The sequence below is a fragment of the Panthera leo genome, chromosome A3 (genome assembly GCF_018350215.1).
Source record: "Panthera leo isolate Ple1 chromosome A3, P.leo_Ple1_pat1.1, whole genome shotgun sequence".
Classification (NCBI taxonomy): domain Eukaryota; kingdom Metazoa; phylum Chordata; class Mammalia; order Carnivora; family Felidae; genus Panthera; species Panthera leo.
The window spans coordinates 100,222,325-100,238,613 of record NC_056681.1 but is presented as its reverse complement, the minus strand read 5'-3'; the positions used below and the strand labels follow the sequence as shown (position 1 = coordinate 100,238,613).

Genomic DNA, 16,289 nt, shown 5'->3' with positions numbered 1-16,289 from the left:
CCACTCCTGGGGAGGAAGTCATTCAGTGGGGGGTGAGGGGGGGGGGGGCGTCTTATCCAAAATGGTGATTAGAGTTGGACTTTCTGGAGCCCAACTGGTTTCTATGGTTGGATCAGTGCCCAAGCTTCTTGGAATCTCTCTTTATCCCTCTGCCAACTCCTGCATCCGTGACCTGGGACACTTGTGAAGCTACACTCCTGGGGTCGGGACTCAGGAGCAGAGGTTGTTAACAAGCCACATGCACTTGGCTGCCTAACTCTGGGGGCACCAATCACCTAGAATGTGACCCACAGTGGCCCTTCTGGTACATGTACACATCTATAGGGTAATGGCCACTGGACAAGAGGAAAGAGTGGGAGACTCACTTGCATTGAATGCCTGACCTTGACACTTTTTAGCAGAGAGACTGGGGTTCCTCAACTTCCCTAACCTCAGGATCCTCGACCTGTAGAAGGGCGGAGGCCAGGGCCCACCATGCAGTTGGACCATGTGGGCTGACAACTCAGGGGCAAGGCCAGGAGCATCATGGTGCCTGCATCCAGTAGGAGCACTATAGGTGATAACTTTATCATCCTTGCATCTCTCATTTGTTCCATAAGCTCTTAGTAAGCGCCCACTGTATGTAAGGCACAGGTGATAGGAAACAAGAATAATACTAGCCTGTCCTTGAGGAGCCCGTGCTCCTATGGAGAAAATTGATAGGAGGGTCACTTGCTGTCACTCACTGGGCCAGAGCTAGGACTTTCTGATCCAGCATACTTCCTTGCAATATCCCAAGGCTTCTCAGATCCCAGAAGAGCCGTAATATCTTGATAAGAAAGGCCTCGCAAAAATAGGGAATCTGGGTACCTCTTACGATTAGATGTGCCCATGTTCTGTGACAGGTTGAGGGAGATTCTCATGGTGGCCAGTGCCAACATCAAGACGCCCATGATGAGCGTGCCCGTGTTCAACACCAAGAAAGCACTGAAGAGAGTGAAAAGCCTGAAGAAGCAGCTCACCAGAGTGTGCTTAGGGGAGGTAATGGTCTCTTGGACCTGGCTAAGAGTGGGTGGAGGCATTTTCCTGCATCTTCCATCTCTGAAGAACAGATTTGCTGACCATTGAGATCCTGGGTTCAGACTCCCATGAATGAGGGAGAAGCTTTCTCTGCCAGGTGCTGAGCAGGGAGGGATGAACCAGTAAGCTTTAGAAGTAATCCATCAGTTTATAGCTTTTTCGCATGCCTTAAAAATAAAAATGCTTTCTGCAGTAACTTACTAGCCCCGCTGGAGTCTGCTCCCTGCAGCCTTGGGCCATCCTCTGGAGGTGACCCACCAGCTGTTGGTACTTGTCCCCCGAAGATTCACACTGGCAGAACTCAGTGGGGTTCCTTTGGGGTTTGGGCCTGTGGTCCCTCCCCCTCTCCCCCTAAACCCTTGGATTTCCCAAAACCATGACTGTCATGCACAGTCCCCTGGGACTCAGGCAAGTTGGGTTCTCTCTGTCCCTCTGGTTCAAGGTGTTGGAGAAAATTGATGTCCAGGAATCCTTCTGTATTGGAGAAAAACGGGACAAGTTTCAGGTGTATCAGTTGCGGTTTCAGTTCCTGCCACGTGCACATTACCAGCAGGAGAAGTGCCTAAGACCTGAGGACATCCTGCACTTCATGGAAACGAGGTTAGCACTCAGGCCGCATTTGTTGTTTGACTTTGTCATTGCCCTTGAGTGCTCCAGGCTGTAGGACTCCTGGAGATTGGCTGCATTTCTCTAAATGGATCCTTCAAGGGCAATGTTTGGGAAAACAGCAGGCCCTGTAGCCTAATTTGGAAACCTCACTGCTAATCTGGTCTGTGGGTGTGATTGCATTAACCACGCACCAGTCCGTGAAAACTTGCCTTCTCTCTGGTTGATGAGTCTTGTCGTCTTGGGTTTGGAGGCTTTAAGACGTGGAAGTATAGGTACCGGAAGGAGGAGGGAGCCCCATCACAGGGTACCACTGTAAGGTCAGACTAGCACATGGTGTTGGTTTTTGACATGATGTTCCAGGCAGCATAATGTTGTTCCTAATACATTTCTAGTCTGTGTAATAATGAGCAGTATACTGATAGCATGCTGCTTTTATTTATTTATTTTTTTTAGCATGCTGCTTTTAAACCCCAATTCTAAGCTGGGGTTACCTGCAGCTTCTTACAGAGAAATTCTGGTTCCCTTCTGGTAGGGAGAATGAACATTCTTTTTTTCTCAAGTGCAAGTTAGTGCCGGACACTTGAAAAGCACAGGCTACCACACTGAGTACACATTGGGGCTGGGGTAGGCCAGGAAGAGCCAGCGAAGCACTTTTGACTCACCAGCGAACCCTAGATCATGCCGTGCAGACTCAAATGGTTGCAGGGCCCAGCAGGAAACGGGCCAGTGAAGAAGGCCGGGAGGTCTCTGGCAGGCTGGAGAGTACAGAACCTGCCTCAGGACAGGCATGTGGGCCACAGTGGCCCGATCTCCTAATTCAAAAAAACAGAAAGCCTCTTTCCCTGTTTTTTTTTCTGTCTTTGGCTGTTTAGTTGCTTGTTGATGCTTTTATAAATAAGCCTGTTAGTTTTTAAATATCAGCAACTAATTCATACATTTTCAAAAGCTTGGTGACGCCCAAATAGATCCCATCTGTCAGCAGGATTTGGTCACAGACCACCAACCACTGCCTCTAATCTAGACCAGTTCTCAGATCTTCCCGGAGCCTCCCCAAAATGGAGAATCAATGGGGCAGAGTGGAGGCAGAGTTCACTGCTTTCAGTCATCCCACCAACCTTTACTGAGCAACGCCCACACTGGATGTAGTGTGGCCAGGAGAGAGCGGCTGTTCTGCCACTGGCCCTCTTCTCTCTGACCTGAAGATGTGAGCTGGCCTCAGGCCAGCCCTCTAAACATGTGGTGTTCAGGACAGTGGGTATCGTGGTACATGGGCTTGGATGTGAAGTCATCCCCTTGGAAAGGGGCCACCACTGGGCAAATCCTGCCCCAATTTACATGAGCCCGGATGAAATTGTTGCAATTTACATGAGCCCGGGTGAAGTTGTCACAATTTACATGAGCCTGAGTGAAGTTGTCGCTGGCTGGGCCTTGGGGAATACGTGCGTCACCATCCACGTGGGTGGAGAAGGTTCCTTTTACCAGGCAGACCCAGTGCTCTCAAGACGCTGGGCCATGTCACAAGAGACGTGTCTCCAGCCTGCCGGCTCATTAATTAACAGGGAGGAACAGAACTCCCAAGTGCGCCGCATGTTTGTGCTGGCCAGGCAGCCCTTTTCTGAGAAATGGGAATTAGGATCACATGGCCTCTTGAGACTTGTCAAGAGCAGGCGAAGCTGGATAGTGTGCCCTGTTTCTATTCACCTAGGGCTTTGCCTGCTGAGCAGGTAGGTCAGCATGAGGCATGTACCAGGCTGTGCTTAGAGTTCTTTCTACTTCTGTTATCTTGGAGAATTGAAAAATTCATCACCTTTAAACAATTTTTTTCTTGATGAGGGCCAGCCCTGGCTTCTTACCAGTAGCCAAGTACTTTTTCAGCTCCTAGTTTGTATTTTGCTTGTGCACTTGAAAAGCTGTGATAAACAAAGCCATGTGCAGTAGCTCTTTGTGGAGCTACTCTGACTCGAGCACATTGGGCCAAAAATAAGAGAAGGAGCAATGTGTGAACTGGGGTGTGGTTTGGACAGTGCTTGACAGGCTTGGGCAGCGTAGCAAGCACAATAAGACCTCTTACGGACCACGAGGCAATGTGAGTGTGTGCTCTCAAAGAGTGACACCCCCGCCCCTGCAGGAAACCTTTCTCCTTCCTTTCTCCCTTCCCTCCCCCACCTCCTCCATCTCTGTTTCTCTCTCTTCTCCCCTACCCTCCCTCCCATCCCATCTCTTCTCCCAACTACTGGCTCGTGAGACTATTTGACAATAGATTGGAGAAGAGAAAGACACAGAGGCATTTGTCTAGATGGCAGTGTGTAAGCATTGAAGGTTCTGTAAATATTTTTACTGACACCTGTCACTTTGGATGTTTGTATGAGCTATCTGGGCGGTCGGCCGGGGGCGGTGAAGTCACAAGAGCACCAAGCGTGGAGTCGGGTGGAAGTTCTGGCCTCCTGTCCCCAGCCATGAAACGACCAAGCTAGAGTGTGCAATTACAGCTTCTGGGAGTCAGACTTTGCAAGCAGCAGGTGGCGGAGCAGTTGCCAGGCACTCCTGGAAACAGCCAAGGGTCATATTCTCTGTTTGCAATTATTTATGTGGGATGGGCGGTGTCTCTGCAGCCTACCCATCCTGTTCCCTTTTGGTTGCCACATTCTGACAAATAGCAAAACCTTCACAGGACAGTCATTGTGCGCCTTCAGTTCCCTAGATTGTGGCAAAATCACAGAGGGGCAAACTTGTTTGCACCCACAGGAGAACTCTGGCGTATTGGTAACATGTCTACCACTTGTCAGGGTGCATTCAGCTTTCTCGATTTCTCACCTGTTCTCCCGCAGTCTTGTCCACTGGAAGAGGCAGTTTAGGCAGAAGGGATGCCCAGCAAGCGGGGATTAAGGAAGGTCTCCGTGGGGACTTTCATCTGCACTTAGACCCAGCCTTGAGGGGTGGATGCAACTCCAGCAAGTAGCAAAGGGGTTGGAGAAATTGCTGGCAGAGCGAGCGCAGAGGATGCACCAGGGTGGGTGGGAGCAGATGGGTAGTTGGGGTTGGGGCCAATTATGGAGGACTGGAGGGAGGAGCCTCGGAGGGGCGACATGGCCGCAAAGCCACTGGTCTAGAGAGTCTGAGGAGTCAGAGCAGCAGCCCTGAAGCAGCGGGAGGCGACGAGCAGTGGTCATAGCTCTTTCCACACCCGCATCCCATCTCGTTTCCTCTTCTCTCTGCAGTGGGCTCAGGTCGCAGCGGACATGTCCCACCATGCAGACAAGATCAAGGCCTTCCTCCTGGGTCTCTGGCTGGATCCAGATTTGAACCAGAGCCTGGCATTCCAGAAACTTCTCTTTTGCCCCCTCTTCTCAGTTAGATTATATCTTCTCAAGTCAAGCCTGGCCTTCCCTCATCAGGCCCTGGTCCCCATCCCCAGCACCTGGCAACCAGGTTCTTCCCTGGATTAGTGGGTGAGGAGCCTTTTTTCTGCCAAGGGCAGATACCTCAGCAAAACCATAAACTTTGAAAAGTTAAAAAAAAAAAAAAAAAAAGGAGGGAGAACAATAGTCTTTTGCTCTTAATAAGAAAAATAGTAAAGGGGCACCTGGGTGACTCAGTCGGTTAAGCGTCCAACTTCAGCTCAGGTCATGATCTCACAGTTTGTGAGTTCGAGCCCCACATCAGGCTGTGTGCTGACAGCTCGGAACCTGGAGCCTGCTTTGGGTTGTGTCTCCCTCTCTCTGTTCCTCCCCTGCTCACACTCTCTCTCACTCTCTCTCAAAAATAAATAAAGATTAAAAAAAAAAAGTTAAAAAAAAAAGAAGAGTAGTAAATATTTGCCTGCTTGTTAAGACCACACTCCTGTATTTTCACCCTTGCTTTGCTCCCAGGGCACATGATACGCACATTATAGGTGCTGAGACAGTACAGGATGCTGGCTGGCTGGCTGAGGGACCTGATCCTTAATATAATTAAAAGCAGTCCATTTTGGCATGCTGTTCTGGCCTGAAGAAGAAGAAAGGCAAGAAGGAGATAATGTGAAAAAAAGAGCAGGGTTGGGGGAGGGAGGGGTGCAGGGAGGCAGGGCAAGGCCTTAAGGGAGCTTAAAAATAGAAAACTCAGGAGGAAGAGGCAAAGGGCCAAGAAAGGCCCCCAGGCTCTGCTTCAAGTTGATTCTTTTAAATTGGTCTGGTTCCAACTTGTCAACATGATTTATTGCCACAAAGTAAGTTATCAGTGCCTTTAAAACTGATGAACTCTTGCACATCTTACTCTTGCACATCTTAGTTCTTCCATCAAATTGTTGGGGCTCATACCCCAAGGAGACAGGAGCTGTCAGGCCTGCGCTGCACCACTTTCTGGAGATGCTGCAGGGGCAGGCAGAGGATGGTCCTAGTCCTGGCCTGGACTCCCCTCCTGCCGGAGAGTCTGCTGTCCTTGTCAGACTCTGGCCACAGCAGCGCTAGCAACTTTGACTCACGGAACACCCGCTCTGCCAGGCCTCATGACAGTTATTGGACAGGGGGTTGATTCTAATCCTTAAAACAAGACTGCACGATGCATATTCATACCCACATTTTGCAGATAAGGGAGTTAAGGCTCCAGAGACTGTCATGCTTAAAGTCACGCACCTGAGGAGTGGCAGGACATGTGTGCAGACAGGCCTGGTGGGCTGTGGAGCAGTGCTCTGTCTGTGCCCTTTAGAAACCGCAAGAGGGGGATAGGAGATGCTGTACCTCTGTCTCATGTGTAAATCCCCGACGCCCCCTTAGATGGCTGTGAGATCCTTGGGCAGAACATCCTACACCTGCAAGGAGGGGAGAGTAGAGATGCTCGTATTGAATGGGGCTGTGTGGCTTTCTTCTCATTTTAGATTCTTTAAAATTCTGATGGAATCCATCAGAAAGAAGAACAATAAAGCCTCAGCTTTCAGAAGCGTAAACACTCGGAGAGCTACCCAGCGGGATCTAGACAACACTGGGGACTCAGAGAGGAACCGGGTGAGTGAGTCCCCCAGGGGCCCCTCTAGGACCAGCACAGGGAGGGTCCCAGGCCGAGAAGCCCATAGGGTGGCTGTTGGCTTAATCTTCTCCCCTGGAAAGGCTCTGGGGTTGTTTTCAGCACTCCTCAAGCCTCTTCCTGGATTTGGCCCATATCTCCCTGTACCTCTCCATTTACCTGCTGTGCCGATAGGGTCACGGGGGTGCTGCCAGACAGCAAGTCTGGCTGGCACTGGGTGAAGGCACATGATCATCTATCTGTCTCCTCTCAAGGACCACTCTGTGAGTGATTTTTATCCTGAGGACAGGCTGAAAGTATTGGTACCTGCTGGGCTTTGGAATTCTTTTTCTGGTTTCATGTTGCTCTGCCTTTGACTTCCCTGGGCCAGATGAACCGAGGCCCACAGAGCACTGGCAGGAATTAGAAGAGGCATTTTGAAGCAGAAAAGTTGGGCTGCTGTAATAAAAAAAGGAAGGAGTCAGGGAAAAGCTACTAGGGGCAAAATAGTCCAGGAATGGTGATAACCTCATCTGCAAGGAGACCCAGGGATAGTGTGGGGACAGGTCCCCTACTGTCATCTGAGCCAACAGCAGCTTGTAGGGCTATATAGCAATAGCTATGCCAATGCAGCCAGCCTGTGGGGGCGCTGGCGGCAGAGGGTCGCAGTAAAGACTTAGTACGGCCTTAAGGTAGACCAGAGAGAATGCTAGGTCTCTGGCCCGGGAAGTCTACCAGTTGGCTAACTCAAGCACAGATGGGTATAGGTGGTCTTTGAAAGGTTACTCCGTTTATCCTTAAGTCACCCAGAAGAAGACTATAAGAAACTAGGAGCCAGGGTCAGTAGAGAAAGATACAAATATTTGGTTTTTAAAATGCTTAATAGCCCACCAAGATAATCCTTTCTCTTCATCTCCATCTAGAACAAAAATATTTGGAACAATATTTTATACCATTTTCTTTTAATGACTTGGAAAGCCTGGTCCCTTTTCTGAAATTTTTTCTTTCTTTCTTTCTTTTTTTTTTTTAATTTTTTTTTTTTAATGTTTTTATTTATTTTTGAGAGAGAGAGAGAGCATACAGGGAAAGGGCAGAGAAGGAGACACAGAATCTGAAGCAGGCTCCAAGCTCTGAGCTGTCAGCACAGAGCCCGACGTGGGGCTTGAACTCGCAAACCGTGAGATCATGACCTGAGCTGAAGTCGGAAGCTCAACTGACTGAGCCACCCAGGCGCCCCCCTTTTCTGAAATTTTTTTAAATGCAAGGTTTTGCAGGTGGTACATGTGACAATGAAGCTTGAAGAGAAGGAGACAGTGAGTGCAGGGCTGTCCCAGAGCAGGGACTGGATGGACAGGGTGGCCAGGTGGAAGGGTAGGTAGGTAGATGGGTGGTTGGGAGGGTGCCAGGTGGAGGTATAATGAATGGATGCATAGATAGGCAGGTGGGTAGCTGGGTGGGTGAGTGAGCTGAAAAGGAGGATGGGTGGGTAGATAGATGGATTCACCAAGCACTCGGTTTTGGAGCCAGTCTTTTTTCCTCCTTGTCCCCAAACCACAGGGAGAGCAGGAGGGTGATGAGGAAGAGGAAGGGCACATTGTGGATGCTGAAGCCGAGGAGGGAGATGCTGATGCCTCTGATGCCAAGCGCAAGAAGAAACAAGAGGAGGAGGTGAGGGGACTGGCCAAGGTGAAGGGGCTATGGTCACATCCGTCCTGTGTCACACCTGCAGGATTATTGCTCACCACATATGGCCACACCTTTGCTATCCTGCTGGAACCCATTAGGAACCCTGGGACAAGTCTGGCCTGCCCAGCACACTTGTCGATGAAGAAGATGAAGTTCACAGGGCAGGATTGGGCAGGGGCCATCCCAGGACTGTCCTTCGGCTCTGGATGGAATCAGATTCAGGGACCCAGAGGCTTTTGCAAGGAGCCGAAGTCAGGCTGCCTCTTGTTTTTTACAGTGAAAATACACCAAAACCAGTCTTGCCATGACTGCTGCTGGGACAAAGGGCAGATTAGAGGGGCTGAGGAAATTGACGGGCAAGAGAGAGCCCAAGGAGGGTGGAAGAGTGTTGGGAGTTGGGACTGAGAGGCCGCCATTCCCAGGGGAAGGGCCAACGGGAGAGAGGAGGAGGCAGCCCGGGGCAGGCCTGGTGGGCCTCTACAGGGGTGCTTGTTCTGCAGGCACAATCCAGACAGATGGGAGGGAGGGGCCAGGTGACACAGACTGCACTCTATCCCCTGCCAGGTCGATTATGAGAGCGAGGAGGAGGAGGTTGGGGAGGAGAACGACGACGAGGACGTGCAGGAGGAAGGGCATGGCCCCGGGGAAGGTGCCAAGAAGGCCCAGGAGCAGGATGAAGAGGTGGGCTCAGGCCCCGAGGAGGACTCGGCCCCTGCCGCCCCCCTCACACAGCCCCGGAAATCCACCCGCGTCAGGGAGCCCCAGGGAGCCGAGGCCGTGGAGCGCCGTGCGCAGGCCGTGCGCGAGTCCCACCCGTTCATAGAGGACTACCAGTACGACACCGAGGAGAGCTTGTGGTGCCAGGTCAGTGCCCGCTGCCCAGCTCCTCCCCACATGGGCCCGGTGGCGTGCGGGGCCTGTGGCAGTCGGTTGCAATCTCCTTATGATCTCAGATCCCTTAAAGAATCTGGTGACCACCGTGGCCCCACTGCCTCAAATCACTGCCCCACACATTTGACTCAAACCCCTAGCGGGCCAGTACTTTCGGACTCGTCAAGAACAGTGTGTGTCTGCGGGTCTGATGGGCCAGGCCCTGGAGTGGAGGCACTTCTAAGCATCCCCCCATTCCGTCTTCAGTCCTACCGAGTGGACGGATGTCACAGTTGCAGAGGCAAGCAGGAGCACGCCGCTTCCCCACCCCCGTGGCCTGTGGTCTGCAACGGCAGGGTGCACCGTTCCCTCCAAGGCTGGGTGGTCAGGAGGCCTACACTCCCACACATGGGCTGACGTTTTTGACCTTCACTTTGACCCAGTCCAGTGGCTCCCAAACGGCAATGTAGATAAGAGTCATTGAGCAGGTTACACACGAAGTGATGAGTGTGACACTTTATGGTGATCGAAAGGCTATCAAGGGCACTGTTGAGCAGACACGATTTTTACCAGCATCTGTGAAGGTGTCACTCCACTGCTGTCACCTTCGCCTGGGTGACTGGAGATGGCTGCTCTGTGTGGTCGGTTAAGGCACCCAGTGTTCGCCTGTGCAGACCCACCCAGCCTGCCCCAGCAGGACCGCCTGTCCCCAGCCAAGGTGTTTACTACACAGGCTTTGAAGGCCTCACCCAGGGAGCCAGTTGGGGGCCCTCTGCCTCCTTCTCGGGGCCGGAGGCAGCCCCTTCCCTGATGCAACCCTCCTTCCTCTTACAGGTGACAGTGAAGCTCCCTCTGATGAAGATCAACTTTGACATGAGCTCCCTGGTAGTGTCCTTGGCCCAGGGCGCTGTCGTCTACGCGACAAAGGGCATCACGAGGTGCCTCCTGAATGAAACCACCAATAAGAAGAACGAGAAGGAGCTGGTCTTAAACACAGAAGGAATCAACTTGCCAGAGCTGTTCAAGTATGCCGAGGTGTGCGCCCTCCCCAGGTTGTCTGCTAGCCGGGACAAGGTCCTCACACTGACTCAGGGGCTGGCCACAGGGAGGCGAGGCTCCAACCATGTTACCCGGGGCCTCTTCTTGGGATGCACTGTGCATATTAGCCTAGTTAAGACTTCCGGTAACTTTATCTCACCCACACTTTCTTGGAGTAGTTTGGCTAGAATTTTTTTTTCCTTGAAATTAATATGTCTCCAAAGTAGATTTGTAAGATGTAGTTTGTGGAGTCGCTGGCCTGAGAGCTGCTCATTTTATCTGGGGAAGGTGGCCCTGGGAGCAGAGGTGGCTCAGACCAGCCTGCCGGTGCCTGGTGCTGGCAAACACGCCTGTGTGCTGTGCCCCACCTGCTCCACCAGCACGTCTGTCATCCTTCTGGGCTGTTTCTTCATTCTTCTGCTTCATTGTGTGTCCGAGAACCTTCTGAGGTGCTCTCAACCCCTGGGCACAAGTGTTTCCCCAAAGAATACTGAGGTGTCGGGACCCCTATAGCCCACCACCCTCCCCAGTGTGCACCCAGCTCACAAATCTCTCCCTACCTGGAACACTTCTCCTACAGCAGCTGCCTTGGAGAGGCCCCTGCCTCCTGGAGCCTTTCACTGGGTGCCTCCCCAAGACAGGGCAGGGTGGGCTCGTACCTCCTGAGAGCCAGCCACCAACAGGGCAGACTCTGTCATGCCTGGGAGGGTTGTTTAAACAAGGCCAAAGTCTCCACCATCTCCTGTGAGGACGAGCTGCCATAGTGCAGAGCCACCTTGGGCCCCTGACGAGCTGGGCCCCCGTGGAGCTGCCCTGTCGCTGCCCCATGTGCCCTGGAGACAAGTTTAAGTGTCACTGCTGGAGAACGTCCCTCGCCTACCAAGGGAAGCCTCCATCCTAGGAGGCAAGTCTATCTGTTAAATAAACAAATAAGAAAATAGCTTCTTCTGGCCAACCTGCACCTCTGCTTACACTCTGTCCTTTTGCTACTCCTGGGCCACCTTTCAATCACTTCGTCATCGGCTCTGCTTGACTGCCAGACAAGGAGCGAGCTCGGCCAGTGTGGGTCTTGCCTGCAGAAGGGAGCAGAAAGCCAGGCCCCCGCACTCAGTCTCTACCCCCTTTCTAGGTTCTGGACTTAAGCCGCCTCTATTCCAACGACATCCACGCCATGGCCAACACGTATGGCATCGAGGCCGCGCTGCGGGTGATTGAGAAGGAAATCAAGGACGTGTTTGCTGTGTATGGTAAGAGGAGCCACGGACAACACTCAGAAGATCCCAGCATGTCGGGCCTGCTCTGTAGGAGACCAACACATGGGTGCAGTGAGCATGTGGCCTGTGGGAGACCCCGAGAGTGACCAGGGAGGACAGGTTTCAGTACTGTCATTGGGGCCGCTCTACCTGTTTCTCCTCTGGCCTCTGAGGAAACTCCTGTCTGATGAATGGACCCCAGCCTGCCTGCCTTCGGGGTTTTAGGTCCCAAGTGAAATAGTGCTGTGAGGTTCTCATGTCCTGCAAGTCTGGAGTCTGTTTCCTGGGCTACTGGACAGACGTGGAGAGTGGGCTGGACTGATTGTGGTCTGGGATGGGGATGGGGGGCTGAGTGAGTAGATGACCGAGCTTGAAATGGAGCCCTGGGGTCTACATCTGAGCCTATGTGCTGGCTCGTGTCAGGTGATGCTGCTGCAACTGTCCTCTTGTCATTGTGTAATCTTTCCTGATGTTACTGCCAATGTGACAGGCATTGAGGTTGATCCCCGCCATCTCTCCCTGGTTGCTGACTATATGTGCTTCGAGGGCGTGTACAAGCCATTGAATCGCTTTGGGATCCGGTCAAACTCCTCCCCTCTGCAGCAAATGACATTTGAAACCAGCTTCCAGTTTCTGAAGCAGGCCACCATGATGGGTCAGTGCATGGGCAGGTGCCCTTGGTCTTCCCTCTCCTAAATCTGCTCTGGGCAAAAAGGCTTGCTCCCTGGGCACCTTTCCACATGCCTCCCACACAAGTGAGATGTTGGAATCTCACTGAGGAAGCAACTGGGGAGGGTGGGCAGCAGATGGGGATGCTGCCTCTGCCTTTTGAAGGAAAGGGAGAAGGCTCTGCCTCTCTTTCTGTAAGAAGTGCTCCCTCACGTAACCTCATCAGCTTCCAGAACTCGGCTTCCTGCTGGCCTCTGAGGTGGCTCATCTGCCCAGCCTCCATGTTGATCGCCCCCCACCCCCAGACCCCTTATATCACCCCCAGCTTCCCTCTCAACCACCTAACAAGATCTCTTGTGTCTCCCAGGATCGCATGATGACCTGAGGTCCCCTTCAGCCTGCATCGTGGTTGGGAAAGTTGTCAGAGGCGGGACAGGCCTATTCGAGCTCAAGCAGCCCCTGAGATAGTAGCCACTGCAGCACCATCTGCCCGGCCTACAGGATGGCCCAGAGGACCCAGGTGAGGGCCTGGCCTGCCCTTCACTTGAGAGGCCTGGGAGAACAGAGTCCAAGGTGGTTCAAAGTGACCATGTAGGGCACAGCAGAGATGTAGGGGGTGCAAAAAGCAGCTGGCCTCCGCTCGACCAGCTTCACCTGGAAAGTGGCAGCCTTCCTTGTCCTTGCCCTTCCCCATCTCACACCATGAATAAGGTTCACCGAGTCCCCTCAATCCTTCCGAGGTGGCCCGGCCTTCCCCTGCGTGGCATCTCCAGAGCAGGGAGGTGAAGTCCTGTTGCTGGGAGCTCACCTAACTGCAGGCAGGACTTCTGAGGGCTCTGGAGGACCAGGAACTGGGAGCCTGCCACCCTATGGCCTGCCCCTCCCAGCTGCACCGGTTCCTAGGGGCACGGTTCCCGTAGAGTGTCCACCCAAGACCTTTTGCCTGGGCCAAACCCACACCTCTGCCCACCCAACTTCTGTACCCGGGGCAGGGCCCCAACAGCTCAGCCCCACACGTAGAGCCCCAAGTCACCAGCCAAGCTGTTTGGACAAGTTGCCTGGCTTATCTTTCCTGGCTCTGCTCTCGGCCCATCGTTAAGGCCTGCATCCCTCTCTGCGGGCTCTGCTTCATCTGGGCCGTCCAGCCTCCCCTGACCTCTGGCACCACAGCAAGGGGCCCTGGCATGAACAGAAAAGTCAGAGGACTTGTACAAAGGCTTTGTAAATCCAGAGGCTATTTCTATTTTTGTCTAATGTTATTCCAACTCAGGCTGAGTAATAAACATCACTGGAACTAGCTATTGGGAGGGGAAAAAATTAAAAAGACTTGTTTTTTTTTTTTTTCCCCTTGGTTTGTGGTTTCTACATTTGTGATTTGAGAGCCCAGGACTGGGATTTCTCAGCACAGTCACATCTTGGTCCCTTCTGTTCTTGTCAGAGGATGTGGGGGAGAGCTCAGCCCCTGCACCCTTCCACTCTGACCCCAGCCAGCCCCTGCTCTGTCCCCCTTTCCGGAGCCAGCTTCTGGCCCTGCAACCAGAAGAGTGGAAGCCAGTGAGAAGGACCTTTGTGTGGCAGGTGGGAAAGGAGGCCTTGCTCGGGGAGCATGACCATGCCGCCCCTTCAGACACGTGACAGGCCCACCCTTTGCCTCCTGCGCCCACACTAGGGAAAATGGCAGAAGCAGTTTACTAGGGCTTGGGTACAGAGGAATAAGCACAGCTTCTGAGGGACACAGGAAAAACGGCCACAGTGGAATCCTGTGCCACAGGTTACGGCATGTGTTCTTGGCATTGTGGGTCAATTCACTACTTGGTGATTTCCACTCATACTACAATTGTGGGAGAGGGTCCTCAGGGCTCAAGATAACCCGTTGGACAAATGAGCACATGTTGCATGGCCCCACGGCTCAGCTTAAGCCGGTAGGTTCCGTGGCTCAGCCCCACCCAGGTGCTGAAGGTACAAAAGTGAAGGAGCAAGCCCAGAATATAGACAGGGCATAGACCATGCACACTGAAGTTAGACTCTTGGCTTGTGTTGGGAGGTGAGGTGATGGCCCCCTGCCCTTCCTGCCCCATCCATCCATCCAATTCCTGGACACCTGTGTTTTCCATGTGTTTCTTTCCCAGGATACACCTGCTTTGTAAGCAGACATTCCAGAGTTTGCACATCATGGTGGGCCAGGAATCCTCTGGCTCCCCTTATGGCATCACACACTCACTGGTTCTGTTAGAAGCCTCCTTGCGGGGGGCTCCGTTGCTGTTTAAGATGGCATATTCTTTTGGGCTGGAGGAGAGAGGGCGCAAATGAGCAAGGGGCAGAGAGAGAGAGAATTATGTGTCTGAGTCAGGAAGAAAACGTGTGGGTGAAGCACCTAATCCCATTCCCAGCCTGGATCTTAACTGTCCTTTCTCTCCATGGTCCTCGTCCCAAAATATATGTACAAAACATAGGTAGGCTCCTTCCAGGCCTCACTGGTCCCTGTCAGGGCTCTTCCAGCCCGTAACTCTGATAAACCACTCCGAGAAAGGTTGTCTCCTTCATGTGCGCCCCTCCCAGACAAGGCTCTGTGTTGTTTTGTTTTAATCTGGGAAAAATAACATAAAATTCACCCTCTTAACCATGTTTAAGCATGTAATTCAATGGCATTAAGGAGTTAACATTGTTAAGTTACCAGGACCATCCTCCATCCACACAGGGCTTCCCTCTTGCAAAACTGAAACTCTGTCACCATTAAACATGAACTCCCTATTCCTTTGGTGACCACTTGCCCCTCACAGCCACCATTCTGTTTGCTGTCGTGTTTGACTACTACCTCATATAAGTGCATGATACAGTATTTGCCCTTTTGTGGTTGGCTTATTTGACTTACCATAATGTCATCAGTGTTGTAGCACGTGTCAGAATTTCCTTCCTTTTCAAGGCTGAATGACAATACTCCACTGTATGTATATTTTGTTTATCCGTTCATCCGTCAGCGGACACTTAGATTGCTTCTACCTTTTGGCTCTTGTAAATAATGCTGCTATGAACATAGATGTACATGTCTCCTAGAGTTCCTGCTTCTAGTTTGAGGGTTTAGACCCAGAAGTGGAATTGTCGGATCAGATGGCAGTTCTGTTTTTAAGGTTTTAAGAAGCTGCCGTCCCATTTTCCACAGCATCTCTACCATTCTACATTCCCACCAACAGCTCACAAGGGTTCTGACTTCTCCACAGCCCTGTTGATGTTTGTTCTTTCCTCTTTTGTTATATATGGTAGTTGTTGTGAACTGATTTAGTCAGATGTTGCAGGATGCCTGGGTGCCTCAGTATGTTAGGTGTCCAACTCTTGATTTTGGCTCAGGTCATGATCTCACAGTCATGGCATCCAGCCCTGCATAGGGCTCTGCACTCAGCATGCAGCATGCTTGGGATTCTCTCTCTCCCTCTTCCTCTGCCCCTCCCCTGCCTGTGCATGTGTATGTGTGCGCGCGCTCTCTAAATCAATGGATCTGATGTTGGGGCCCTTAGGTGGTCTGCATCTACACAGACTTAGGTTAACACTTAAGTCTTTCTCCATTGCTTGCCAGTCTTAAAATTTTAGTTTACGATTAAATGGGGGCTGTACGAGTCTAGAAAATACTCCTGAAATAGAAAAGACCGGTCCTTCAGGCCAGTTAGGTAACAAGTTGTCCTCCAGACTTCTGAGTGGGACAGGGTGGGTAAGGCAGTCACCGCTTGTGCTTGAGGTCACACAGTTCAGGTGATGGAATTGATGGGCCTTCCACAAGGTCTCCCAGCCCTGGGGCAGTTTTCTCTCCCCTGCTCTGTTTACACAGGGTTCTTCAATCACAACCACCAGAATAGCTGTAGTCAAAAATTTTTAATTTCTACACCATCGAGTACGCCTTTTTGCCAGGGTCCATTTAGAGCAGAGGTTCTCAATTCTGCACATTCAGACCATGTGGGAAGCTTTTTTCTTCTTCTTCTTCTTCCAATATTTTACTTAAATTCAAGTTAGCCAACAGATAGTGTAGTATCAGGAGTAGAACACCTGGGAAGCTTTGTAAAAACTAATTCCAGGGCACCCTGTCAGAGATTCTGGTTTAATGAGTCCCAGAGGGTGGCCTGCATATTGAAAGATCTC

The 16,289-nt window shown here is 51.8% G+C and overlaps 1 protein-coding gene across 3 annotated transcripts in view; it reads left to right on the top strand.

Moving 5' to 3' along the window:
- Nucleotides 1-15,052, top strand: part of POLR1A (RNA polymerase I subunit A) — a 76,182-nt gene extending 61,130 nt beyond the window's left edge. For 2 of the 3 annotated variants that reach the window (XM_042932907.1, XM_042932906.1), the window contains 9 exons: nt 885-1,020; nt 1,502-1,659; nt 6,521-6,647; nt 8,203-8,313; nt 8,896-9,195; nt 10,036-10,236; nt 11,369-11,486; nt 11,983-12,147; nt 12,529-15,052. In XM_042932907.1, coding sequence (XP_042788841.1) covers nt 885-1,020; nt 1,502-1,659; nt 6,521-6,647; nt 8,203-8,313; nt 8,896-9,195; nt 10,036-10,236; nt 11,369-11,486; nt 11,983-12,147; nt 12,529-12,629 — 1,417 coding nt within the window. In that variant the 3' untranslated portion in view covers nt 12,630-15,052. Of the gene's footprint in view, nt 1-884; nt 1,021-1,501; nt 1,660-6,520; nt 6,648-7,919; nt 8,145-8,202; nt 8,314-8,895; nt 9,196-10,035; nt 10,237-11,368; nt 11,487-11,982; nt 12,148-12,528 lie in introns of those variants that run through there. The other variant, XM_042932908.1, reaches the window with a different exon arrangement.
- Nucleotides 15,053-16,289: the final 1,237 nt, after the last annotated feature.